Genomic DNA, 12,922 nt, shown 5'->3' on the forward strand with positions numbered 1-12,922 from the left:
CCGCGTTCCGCCGACGACGTTTCGAGAAAGCGAGCGGAGAGGATACATCGCCGCCCCGCGTATTTGCTCAGTGAATCATACCCGTCCGATTACGTACGGACGCGCCTGTACGCGGATATTCCGTCGTGCTTATATATATATATGTATATATATATATATATATTATATACACATCGCCTGTGTTATTGTTGACGTGTCTCGGCGACGACTGCTATTCAGACGAGACTGGGTCGCTAATCGGAAAATAGCCTATATTTCTGGAAAAAGGGATTCTCTGTCTCCCCTCTGAGATTTTTCCTGGTACGGCGAGAAAAGGAACTTTGGTTTTTCTGAAAGGAAAGTGCAGCGCTCTCTCTCTTTTCTCCCTACCTCAGGCTGTTTATTATTGCATGGGATACCTCCTCGGCTCAGGTAAACACCGAAAGAAGGAAGGAGAGAGATGGAACTTGGATTGTCGGCGTGAAGAGAGAGATAGTAATCTCTGGCATTAGAAAGAGAGAGGACAAAAACATAGAGCTTCGAGAGAAACCGTCAGGTCCCCGTTGCGCAGTCTGTTTACTACACGTCGTAGTTTCGCGTTGCGTGTTTCGCGCGTCAACGTCGAGAGCGTGAGCCGCAGAGGAGAGCTCGAGGATGCCGAGCGCCGAGGAGACGACGTATCTGATCGGCGTGATGCCGGACGGCGCGGCGCAGGCTGACGCGTTCCTGACGCGCGACGTCGACCTGCTGGTGTCGCAGATTAAGGAGAATCTACGGCTGTCCAGTCTGAAGGCCAAGTCCAGTATCAGCTGCAAGAACAATCGGCCGTCGCCGTACCGGGTGCCGGCGCGTTCCTGGGCAGATCCGGCCGCCGGCTGCGAGGTCTGCGGTCTGCGATCCAACGGCCAGCAACAACAACAACAATCGCAGCAACAGCATCACGTGACTGCTGCTCATCATCATCACCATCACCACCATTATCACAACCATTTGAAGAGGAGCGAGAGGAGGGTGAACGATGACCCGTACGAGGTCCTTCAGGAACTGCTGCGCGAAGGCGGCCTCATCAAGGAGGCGGTCAAGAGGCTGCAGGAGAACCTCGACGAACTCTCGAGCGCGGAAGTGGACGAGGACGACGTGGTCAACGACGAGGACGACGTGCGACGGTCCGGTGGTGGATACCGCAGGAAACCGTACTTCTACGATTCCGAGGACGAGCCGTTACCGTCGATGTACGACCCTCTGGAACTGTGAGCCGCCCGACGGCGACGCTTGGGAAAAACTTTTACGGACGTTCCTACGTTCTCGTCGTGAACAATGCCGCTTTATCCCGCGGTCTTTTTCGACCTGGTCTTTTTCCTTTATTCTCTTTGGGAACGAGATTTTAGGTAGGGTCGCTTCTTTTGTGATTTCGGGACGGAAAGTGTCTCGAAAGCGGATCGCATCAGAATTTCATGTTGAAGAAGGAAGATAAAAAGGGGTATTCCTGTGAAAACGCGTTTCCTTCGCTCGACCGCGTGGGAGTCCCAGGATGACTGGATGGAGTGTGCGTGCGTGCATGTGTGTGTGTGTGTAAATACAATTAGGCGAGAACTCGCCTTACATGGCCGTGTTTGTAAATACGCTGCGTTGTCGGCGCTGCGCGATAGCTTCGCCTCGCCGCTGTATCGACGCTCGCGGACGGACCTACGTGGAAGACTTATGGCCGCCAACGCGGCCCGCGCCCCGCTCGACTCGCTTCACCACCGTTTTGAAACGCGCACGCGAGATGTTCCTTTCCCGTACTGTTCTACATCGCGTCGGTATCTCGAGATCATTTATTAAATATCGCTGGCGAACTCAACGTCGTCTCGACGTGACTAATGCCTATTTCTGTCAATGTAGATTAACTATAATCTCGGTTCTACTTTTCATCTTTCTATCTGATGCCCGTTTCTACTAATGTAGTTTAATTTTAATCTTGGTTCAACTAACTTTTTTCTAGTTCTAGGAATTAGAAAAAGATGAAGAGTAAGTTGAATTGAAGTTAATCTACATTGTGATAGAAACAAGCATAATTGTAGTGTAGAAACTAGAAGTAGATAAAAAGTAAGTCAAACCGAGATTAAAGTTAATCTACGTTGGTAGAAATAACCATTAATGCGTCATTCACGCGTTCAGAAGCCATACGCAATGTTCCTTTTCTGTAGTGGTTCTCTGTTTTGTGTTAACGATGATTATCGGTATCCCGAACCGTTGAAAAATATCATTGGCGATAATCGTAGTGTAAGGCCGATACGATTCTTTGTGTATATTTTGAAGTATTGGACAACAAATATACATACAAATTATGTTTTTATATATATATATATTGAATTTATATATATATATTGAAAAAATTTACTAAATTTTAATAAATATTTATTTAAATAGTACAAACTAAACTTTACAGTAAATAATTATTTACTCAATAGAAACAAATACTTAAATCAAATTAACGTTCTTGTATCAAATTAATGTATATGTATATATATATATATTACACTTACTAAACATTTAGTTAGTACTATTCAAATATTTATTAAAATTTAGTACATTTTTTTCAATGTATGTATGTGTGTGTATATTTGTTGTGGGTATCTTGTAGTTTTTAAAATATCGACAGATATCGTTATCACAAAATGGAGTATCTATATCAGCTGATTCGTCGTGAAACTTAATTAACGTTTCAAATACTGAGCGAAATAGTAACGATTAAAAATATACAACATATTTATATATTTTTTATTTGACGAAGCTCTGCTGGTTAGAGATTTATTATTTCTTCGACGTTTGATGAAAAGACATCTGAGACTATTTTTTTTACGTCCTCGTTGTTCTAAAAAAATTATTACTAATTATACGTTCGTATTTGAAGAGTTAATTTAGCATATCATTCGTCATCTCGCGCGGACTATCTTGGTCGAATTGCATAAGAAGTCTGTGTTAATTAATTCCGAGTAAGCGAGTCGCTGTTGTTGACTCGATTGTAGCATTAAACGAGAAAGAAAGATCTAATAAAGTTCTAGTACAATTGTTTAATAGTGCAATTATTTGTCTTATGTAATTGGAGTTTGTTTGCGAGTGGCACCGGAAGATTTACAGTTTAATATCCCTATAGAGATAACGACTGTAGCTTGGCATAATAAAGAGAGTCTTTACAACGTGCCTAGGGTACCGTAAACACACAAGTACCACAAAACAATAGTTGTTAATTAGTTTGTAATTATTGTATGACAGCCTCTTTCTCGAATCTGCATTATTAAACATGAGTTTGCCGTTCGAATTCGAAGAACGGTATCGCGGAAACTTTTTAATCCTCAAAGCCGGGAACATAATAATGTCCGTCTTCAAGATTCTACCGCTGGTTACCTGCGAGTTAAACGGCGAAGTCTTGCTCGCCTATCGATTTACAGCGTTGAATCGTTATCTCACGCGACGCACGAGAACCTCCCGTCGACGTTCTATAAATGGAAGCCTTCCGTTAGAATCAGAATGCCACCCGCAAAGAAACCCGGAGTCACCGAGCGCGACGAAGGCGGGTCGTTGCTGTCGTAACTTTCCAAACAAAAATAAAGTCTGAGAGTTAAACGGGGGAAGATCTCCGCGTTGTCACGAATTAATTTACAAGCTTTACAAATTTTTTTAGATTCGGCACGTTTTTTTTTAGAACAATAGCACAGACTTCGCATGAGGATATGAAGTTGTATCGAGCACGTGCGAAAGAGAGAGAGGGAGAGAAAGAGTACGTGAGTATCAATGAAAATACTTTTCGAGTTGTTAGACATGGACAATCAGGTCCTGCTTCAGGATTACACAGTCAAGGTTGTCACAAAACTGGAAATCAGGGAAATGTCAGGGAAATTGAAAACGATCAGAAAAATCAGTCTGGGAATTTTGCAGATTTTTCTGAAATGGAGGATAAGGAATTTGTGACAATCCTGATAGTCCACTTTGAGCGAGCAATGCCCGTTTCTATCGATATGTAGATTAATTTTAATCTCGGTTCAACCTACTCTTAGTCTTTTTCTAGTTCTTAGAACTAGAAAAAGATAAAGAGTAAATTGAGATTAAGTCGAGATTAATTCACATTGATGGAAACGGATATAAACCGCGTATTCGCGGCCGATCAACGATTAACGATGCCTTTGCGTGGCGGAAGTATTAAGGGAACAATCGTCACGAGAGGAGGAGAGAGACAATGATCTCATTTATTTTTTCATGAAGAGCGCAACGAGCGGACCAGTCGATCGATGCGAGGCGAGATCATTGATAGCTTAGCTTAGGCTCGGTTTAGTTCCCGACAGCTGCATCTTTAATCCTAAAGATACTGTCGTCCGTTCGACGAAAAACGGAAATAAACAAAAAGGGTTGGAAGCTTTACATAAAGTAAAAACGTTTACGTCGACGAAGACGTATCGTGAGAATCGGGCTTGATATTCATTGTGTAAACAGAAATTCCGTAGCCCAGCTAGTGGAACTGTGTCTATTTGTGAAATTGTATGTCGAGGATAGAGCGATTTTGAAATTCATTAGCGGAATTAAAAGACTTATGAGGTAAAGAGAAATCTCTATGGGATTTCGTTGTATCGTTTAAAATAAATGCGCTGAAGTATTAACGAAGAGACGCAAGAATGTCAAAGATTTAGGTAATATCCGCGTTGCGGAGAATTTCCGGAAGAAAAAGAAAAAGGGAAAAAAAAACAGACGAGGGAGGAAATAAGGACCGGCGCGTTAACGTGGATGTGTATAATAGATAACGTTTAGCTTTATATCCCTTTCTCTGTGCATGTTTTAGTGCATAGCTACTTATCGCTATCGATCGCTAGAAGAGAGACACGCTGTTGATGTTACATACATGGTATTCGCACGTACAAGCTCGCCTGCGTTACACGAAATGTTGCTCCATTGTCGCGTGATTCATTTCACGAGAGTGGAGACATGAGAGACAGAAATCCATCCGTACATTGAGAGAAAGATGTACTAAATTTTAATAAATAATTGAATAGTACTAATATAACATTTATTTACGGAAAATAAATATTCGCTAAATAAAAAATAAATCAATTCTCGTATAAATATATGTTTAGTAAACATTCAACTGGCACTGTTCGAACAAATCTTCACTAAAATTTAGTACATTTTTCTCTTGGTGTAATACGAGAATTTCTACAGCTGTGTTACGTCACTCGAGAATGATTAAAGAGGATTATTCCTCGCTGTCGCTACTGCAGCTGATTATTAATTTTTCGTCGCTCGACGTTTTATTCCGAAACCTCGCAATCAATTCAAAGGAGCCCTCGATTATTCCCGGGAGCGCGCGAGTGACGTCACAGCTGCAGCGTCCGGGATTTTATTGTAGACGTTGGCGTGAAACGCGGTCGCGGCACATACGAATGACGCAATAAAACGACACGCTTGTATGTAGCGCGACACCGGGGGCGAAGAAACGAGGATCGTTTCGTGGCTTCGCGTCGCTCTCGAACGACGGTTTGCCGCCTTATCCGACTAATTAGATAAGCTAGCAATTAGTACAACACCGTGCGTACCTATTGCGAGCGGAGCGAACGAATTGCGTCAGGATTCCATAGTTCCGGACAAAGATGCATGTGTGCGTGCGAGAGTGCGTGAGTACGAGCGAGAGCGTGCGTGGGAGAGTTACGTTAGTCATTTCGTTCTCTTTTTTCCTCTCTCTTTTTTTTTTTCTACGAGTGAGCGCAATCCTTCTTTTCTAAGTTCGTCGTTAAAAGACTCGTGCATTATGGAAACTATATCTCGTTGTGATCGCCGGGCTCGCATACCCGACAAGTCTTAATTATGAAAAATAAAGTTCAAAGTTTCGATGCAGATATACATGTGTATGTACTGTACAGATCTGATTTCATTCCTACAACTCTCTTTCAATTTAGCTTTCGCTAAATATATCAAACGTATATACACCGAGAGAATTTTTTCTTAGAGTTTACCCTGAAAATATGATAGTCGTGACAATATTATATTTCGAAGAATTTTAATGTAAATCTCATTAATAAAACTATAATAAAGTATAAAATAAGTTTGATCAATTTTACTGAAGTGCATGGTAAAAATCTTTAAAATATTGTATTGTACCACTACTACCATATTTTCAGAGCAAATTTTAAAAGAAAGTTCTCTCCGTGTACCTATCTCACCTTAAGGTGGTGGTAAGTACATCGAGTTACCATAGAAATCTCTTATTTTTTAATATAATGAATTTGAAGTATCGAACTTGACGTGTGCAAAATTCTACATGAAAAAATTACGTAATGATCATAAAAAAGTAATAAATCAACTCTCTGAAAAGATATTTAATATTGAATTTTTACGAGAACAAATTGTACGAGAAATCAACTTCTTATTTCATTACTTTCGCATACTAAATATCGTTTATTTCATTAAAATATACACGTAGTTTTTAATATTTTAATATTTTATCCAAATTATGCAGATATATTTGTGATTTTGGACCTCGTGAGGCGTCCGAAATTTTCGGTATTCTCTTTCTCTCTCTCTACTGTAAAACTATCTTAAAAGTGTGTACCATACTTGAGCTATATACAGAAAAACAGTTCTTATGTGTATGCGCGTGTTTTGTTCTCGCTATTGACTGCGCTCTGTCACGCGAAAACTTTCCACCGATCGTCCGCGTTACTCCTCCGCTCCGCGAATCCGCGTTCTTCCAGTCTCTCACTTCCCTCTTCCTTCCAACGTCGTCAAACATCGACTTCAAACGGTTCTGCCTGATGTGTCTGATGATGGAGCGTGCCACAAATACATCGTGGATACGCGCACACTGGTATTATACGGGACGTCTTGTCATTACCGTTCTTCCTTTGCGAGTGAGTCTTCGCTCGAGGAAAATTTTCGAGCTAATCGCGAGATCGCTTAAACGTAACGTAAGCTGGAACTTGCTTACTCATGCGTAAACAGAATCTGCGGAATCTCGTTTTAATACTTTAACGTAATCTAATTTTATATGGGTTTCAACACTTTAAATTATTTAAGAGTGGAATCTCACTCTGAAGAGTGAAAATTGGGCCAGTCTTGAAAAAGAATGGCTCAGTTTTCAATCTTTAAACGCATTCGTAGTCCATTCTTATTTCAAGATGCCACCTTAGACCTTAAATAATGTCTTAAGATGCCAATATGGCTCTCTGATTGCTTCGTGACATTTTAAGACATTTTAAGATTACTTAAGACAATTTTAAATATAAGAATCCACAATAAATATCAAAGAATGAGATTTACTTTAAAAGTTTTGGAGAGTATAAATTTCTAACTTCAGGAATACTTGAAGCGTTTAAAATAAGTTCCGACGAGATTTATCTTAGGGCAATATTGACCTACGTTTCGTCAAATAAAGTCATCGTTAGGAACGGCAGTACAGTAACGGGACACCCCGTATAAGCTGGCAGTTCACTGGCCTTCTGATCGTTGGCGCGCGTTAAAGCCGCTTCTACGTGCCAGCTCCTAGAAGATTTGCTTTCGACTTCGCCTGCTTGCCGATCTATCTCGCGTTGATAGTAACCGTGAGACGGCGCGATAAACCGCTGCGATATTACGCGAAACCACGATATATTTACCCCGGCGGATTCTGATATCGCGAAGGTCTTTCAACGTTTAATATCCGTATTCCAGTTGAGTACCCGAGTTTTCGATTCTTTAATATCGCGCTGCGAGATCCGAAAGCTCACGACGTTGACATGTAACAAGCGAACTGGTAGAGCGAGTGCCGTTTCACAGTAATTTCCGCAAAAGCGTTGACTGCAATAATGACCGTAATAACGCAGCGGTAAATTATGGCTCTTCGGGGTCCTAGTACGGATGTAGAACGATACCGGCGCGTTTTTTACGAGCCATTTTGTCCGACGCCTCTGACCTGAAACCGACGTACAAAAGAGAGAAAGAGAGAGAGAGAAAGGAGAAAAAAGTTGGCCCTCAATTTCAGGCAGACAGATAGGTTATTTAATAATTAACCGCTTTCAGGAATTAACGACAGCTGTTTCACCGACACGTAACACGACAATTGTTTTATCGCATTGCGTAATGAAACGACAGTTGATTATTTCGAGTCTTGGAACTTTTTAAATTCGCTGCGAATTGTATGTACATGTTATTCGACATCCGCTTCCTACACGTTACTTTCTAACAACTCAATTATTTCATAATAGAATATATTCATAATGTAATGTTTAATCTTTTTTATATTGAGCAGATATACCGAAAGATAATTTATTTTCCGTTGCTTTGATAATTTTCATACTTCGTTCTGAAATATATACATATATTGCAGGTAATATTTTTCCGTAACGTTAAAAGTCGAAAGGATTAACGAGCAAACTTGACCTCGACAAAAAGTCAAATGTCATCGTGAGACGTGCTCGAAAGCGGAGCTTGTTAGAAGTCGATGCTACTTTTCGCGAGTCACCGCTCGTTCGTCGTCAAAGACTTTGATCGAATGACTAGCGACATTTCTCAATATTTGTAGCAACGTGTGAGAATAAATCGGACCGATAAAACCGTAACGTCAGCTTCGTGTTTGAACGTTACTTTGCGCAAAAGTATTACTCGACACTGTTAAATGTCAAAGGAGCAATTGGTAACCCAACCTCTGGAGTTAAATAATATTTTGTTATTTTTAACTTTCATACGTATCAAAATGTAAACCAATCCATTTCTGTGATTAATTTCAGAGTAAACGTCGTCCATATCAATATATGCATTTAATGCAGTAAATAATGAACTAAATTTGATTCAAATTTAATACATTTCCTCGAGTTAAATTGTTTAATTCCATTGTTTTAGTCGAAATGGCGATTTCTATAGAAGTGATTAAGAATAACTCAAATTATAGGTATAATTTTACACTGTGAATTTAACAGTGGAGGGAATTACAAAATCTTACCTAACGAAGTGATCAGTTTTCGTCAGCGGGCGACCTGTCGCAACGACCTCGTCTCATTACGTGAATACCGCCGTGCGTTTTCTTACCACTTATGCAATTAGAACTTTCCCGAATGTAATCGCATTTGCCGGCGGGTATCGCGTAACCGAAGTAATCAATAGGTACGCGTGTCTTACCGGTCGGTACGAAAATAAACGACGGAAAACTTGGTGCAGCCTGACCCAATTCAAGAACGTCCATGTCCGTTTATATTATGCGTTTGTCCACCATCTGGCGTGATGCGCGCGCGCGCGCACGTTCGTGACACAGATGTTAATTCTGCGTTAATATACGTAGAAACTCGTACAAGAGCAACGACGGCACGTGTAAATCCATTAAGTATATATAATGATTTTCCGGTCCTTTACTACGCATGAAAGAATCGTTCGTGTCCCGAGTTCATTTCTATCACTTTTACTAATGAAGTTCATACAAACAAATTTTACATAAGAAAATTATTTATTCGATGAGTCATAATAGCTTATTTTTTTGTATCAAGATATTTCTTCTCTCAGTGTATATAATTGGTTCGTTGGAAACGATCTATCGACGTTTTTGTTTGATTTTTTTAACATATTCGAGTATTAATTTAAATAACATAGTGTGATTAATTTAAATGTGTTAGAGATTTAAAGATTTTGTTAAATTAATATTCAACGTCTCTTACAATTAGTGTTAAAATGACACAATTTATGAATAAATGAACAAGTAACAAAAATAATGCGTTTTAAAATGTATATTCTAAGATGAATGAATGAAAGGTAGATATGTTAATTTAACGTGTCATAGATATTAATTATACTAAAAAAATATATATTTCCGCTGCTTATTTGCAAAGTGTGTCAGCATTATCTTTTTTGTGAACATCTTTTTATACAGCATTTGTGTTGTTTTTTAATATATTTATCTCTCTCTCTTACGTTAAATGAATAACGAAGTTTTGAGTGGACTGTTTGGAACACGTGAAATGTGTATTATATTCGACACAAATTTTCCAATAATGTATTATTCGATTATACGTGTTAATTCCCTCGCTTTATTAATACTTAATTCAATCATCTGTATAACAAACGCATAGACAATCCCAGGACTCTGATAAAGAATTAAATTAGGTTAAAAGGGATTGTTTCTCGCTATATCGAGGCTTTCCAGCGATTGATAAAAGTAACTGACACGCAACGCCCGGGCAATCAATATATAAAATCTCTATTTATCGTTTTTCTCACTTTGAAGTGGAGTGATAAATCTTCCGCTCTATATCAATCGTTTATTTAATTAATTTTGTCGCCGACGGTGATACTTTTTATCACGTTTCGTATTGGCAAATAGCGCTTTATACAATAGGTATGTGTAACATTCAGGTGACCTTCGGGCAAGACCTTCCAGCTTGTCGTTAATAAACTGAGAATAAAATCCTACATCTAGAAATTCGAAAGAAAACCTTGCGCTATAAATGCGTACGCGAGACGGCATCGTGTCGTAGTTTTTACTCGGTTATGCACGTTCTTGAGTAAAAAAAAAACGGTATGATGAGAAATAAATACGTGTTTCAAGATGTTTTCGGATTTCGATATAATTTGACGAAGAGAGAGAAACCGGGACAGCCGGAAACGTTCGGCAAGAGTACGTGATACAGTGAATCAGACTGGTAGTGAATCATCGATTGCGAGTTTCCATTCGTCTTTCGATCCAATCCTTTCGGTCGTTTCGTACGAGAAACGCCGTGTTGGGCATTACGTCATCCGTCATCCCGAAATGAATGCGATAACGTGATAAATCGCACTTATTATCGTGGTCGAGATCGTGTTGTTACTAATAACACGCAATATTTTCGTCAATTGTGGAGATGTACTTGGAGATTCTCTTATCTTCGTAACTTCGTCGGTCCACATTATTTTTTTACTGTATCGAGATTGTAGAACGAACGAGGTCGATAATCTTAGTTGATTTCTCAGATCGGCAGGGCCGTAAGTCAACAATTCGTCTAATAACAGATATCGGCCTTGTCTGTGTGTCGACACAGATTTCGGCGTAAGATAGCGAACGCGATGCGACCTAGTTGGACAGGAAAGATAGAAAGAAAGAAGATGAACGAGACAGCATACACTCGTTAAGACGCTTCCGGTGATTGCGTCGAATAAATGTCGCAATATATTGATTAAATGAACAGGAATACGAAAATATTTTAACATTTTAATTTTCGAACTTACGGTATTTAACTACAAAACATTAATTTCTCCGTAAAATATACAGAACTATGTATACAGGGTGTAACTGAAATAACGCCCACTAATCATATAGCGCTATTCTTAATAAAAAACTGAAACGAAAAGTCTTCTACCGTTTTGCAATTTTCGCAATATTTTTTTTAGCTACCCAATGAGCAAAATGTCTAAAATCGACATATTATATAAGACAGCTTTAAGATACCTTTAAGAGTTTTTTAAGAAAAATCTTCGAAATATTTCACAAAAAACATGGAAAGATATCTCAAAATTGTTTTATATATCGATTTTATTCGTTTATTCGGCAATTTAGAAATTAATATCTCATTAACTATTACGAAAATTGGGAAATGGTAGAGGACTTTTCAACTTAGTTTTTTATTAGGAATAGCACTGTATGATTAGTGGGCGTTATTTCAGTTACACCTTGTATATAATAATGATAATATTTTTTTGTTGAAGTATAAAATTAATAAGAAAAGTATAAAAGTAAATGTACATAAAAAAATATATATATATCGTTCATTTTTTACATAATTAAAAAAACAAATAAGTTTTCCAGAAAATGAGTTTGAATGGTTTGAAATAAAAATTTTGTAACATTACTTTGGAAATGCAGTTTGTATATAATGAATTGTGAAAGAATGAAAACATGTTCTCAAAGTATATTCTTTCTACTATGACCTAACTCAAAAATTGTTATTTTTAAGTTGTTTACAGAAAAAGAAACTCCAGGTGACAAGCTGACGTTATTTTTTATCATTTTGACGTCAAAACGACGACAAATCAATATCAGTTTGCTAATTAGGAGATGTCTCTTTTTCTGTAAACAACTTAAAAATGACTATTTTTGGATCATGTCATTGTTATAAACGAGCGATATGTAATATAAAAATGTAACATAAAAAAGCAGGATTAGAATACTTATTTACTTCAGCTTACATTGCCAAGAAGGCAATGTAATTTACAAAAATAAACTTAATCCACACACACACATCTCTCTATCTATACTATTAAACTTATTTCTTCTATACTCTACATTAACTCTATTACCGTATCCTAAACCTACTTTTATCACAATGTAGACTAGAATCATACAAAATGTACTCTCCTAGATTTCTTAAACTACGTTATCATATCTCAGTTTTGCTTCTAACATAAATGTATTTACTTATTTATTTTACATTTTTTTACAAACAAAGATAGTCTCTCTGAACATTAATTGCGAGTTGTACAAAAAGGTCTCATTCTTTTATTTGTCATTCAATGCTTTTAATTATTGTTTATTCCAAACCAAATATACTTTAACGAAGAAAGATTAGGTCTTTTCTTTTTAGCTGAAATTTTCGGTTCATTTTTTCTCTTTTTTTCTCCAACATAGAAAGGAGAAAAGATAAACTATCTAAGAAGTTTAACTAAAAAGAACAGGTCTTTCTCGTAAAGTCTATCAATGTATTACTACAAATGCTTTGAAGCATTCTTTGATTAGACAGTTCATAAAATTCTTTCTTCTGATTGATCAATCAAATGCTTCAAAGCATTTATATCATTAATTTTGACCGCATCCGTATATATCCTATAAGTATCTTCTATTCGTAATCTATAAGTGTCTTCAAAAAATTTTACGTCGGATTTGGCATTTTGTCGGCGAGCATTGCGTCAAATCGCGTCACCGCCGACCGCGCCGCGTTCGGGCACGATCGTCTCGGGCGCGGTCGGCCGTCTTCGGCCGGCT

The 12,922-nt window shown here is 38.3% G+C and overlaps 1 protein-coding gene across 1 annotated transcript; it reads left to right on the plus strand.

Moving 5' to 3' along the window:
• Window positions 1-24: 24 nt before the first annotated feature.
• Window positions 25-1,905, plus strand: LOC108728922 (GSK-3-binding protein). Its single transcript, XM_018457744.1, has one exon. It carries the CDS (start codon window positions 634-636, stop codon window positions 1,231-1,233), a length of 600 nt encoding a protein of 199 aa, XP_018313246.1. The 5' UTR covers window positions 25-633; the 3' UTR covers window positions 1,234-1,905.
• Window positions 1,906-12,922: the final 11,017 nt, after the last annotated feature.

The sequence above is a fragment of the Mycetomoellerius zeteki genome, unplaced genomic scaffold (genome assembly GCF_001594055.1).
Source record: "Mycetomoellerius zeteki isolate Tzet28-1 unplaced genomic scaffold, Tzet1.0 scaffold667, whole genome shotgun sequence".
Classification (NCBI taxonomy): domain Eukaryota; kingdom Metazoa; phylum Arthropoda; class Insecta; order Hymenoptera; family Formicidae; genus Mycetomoellerius; species Mycetomoellerius zeteki.

Excerpts from the sequence above, each read along its gene's own strand:
- LOC108728922 (XM_018457744.1), top strand. The coding sequence starts at position 634 with ATGCCGAGCGCCGAGGAGACGACGTATCTGATCGGCGTGATGCCGGAC.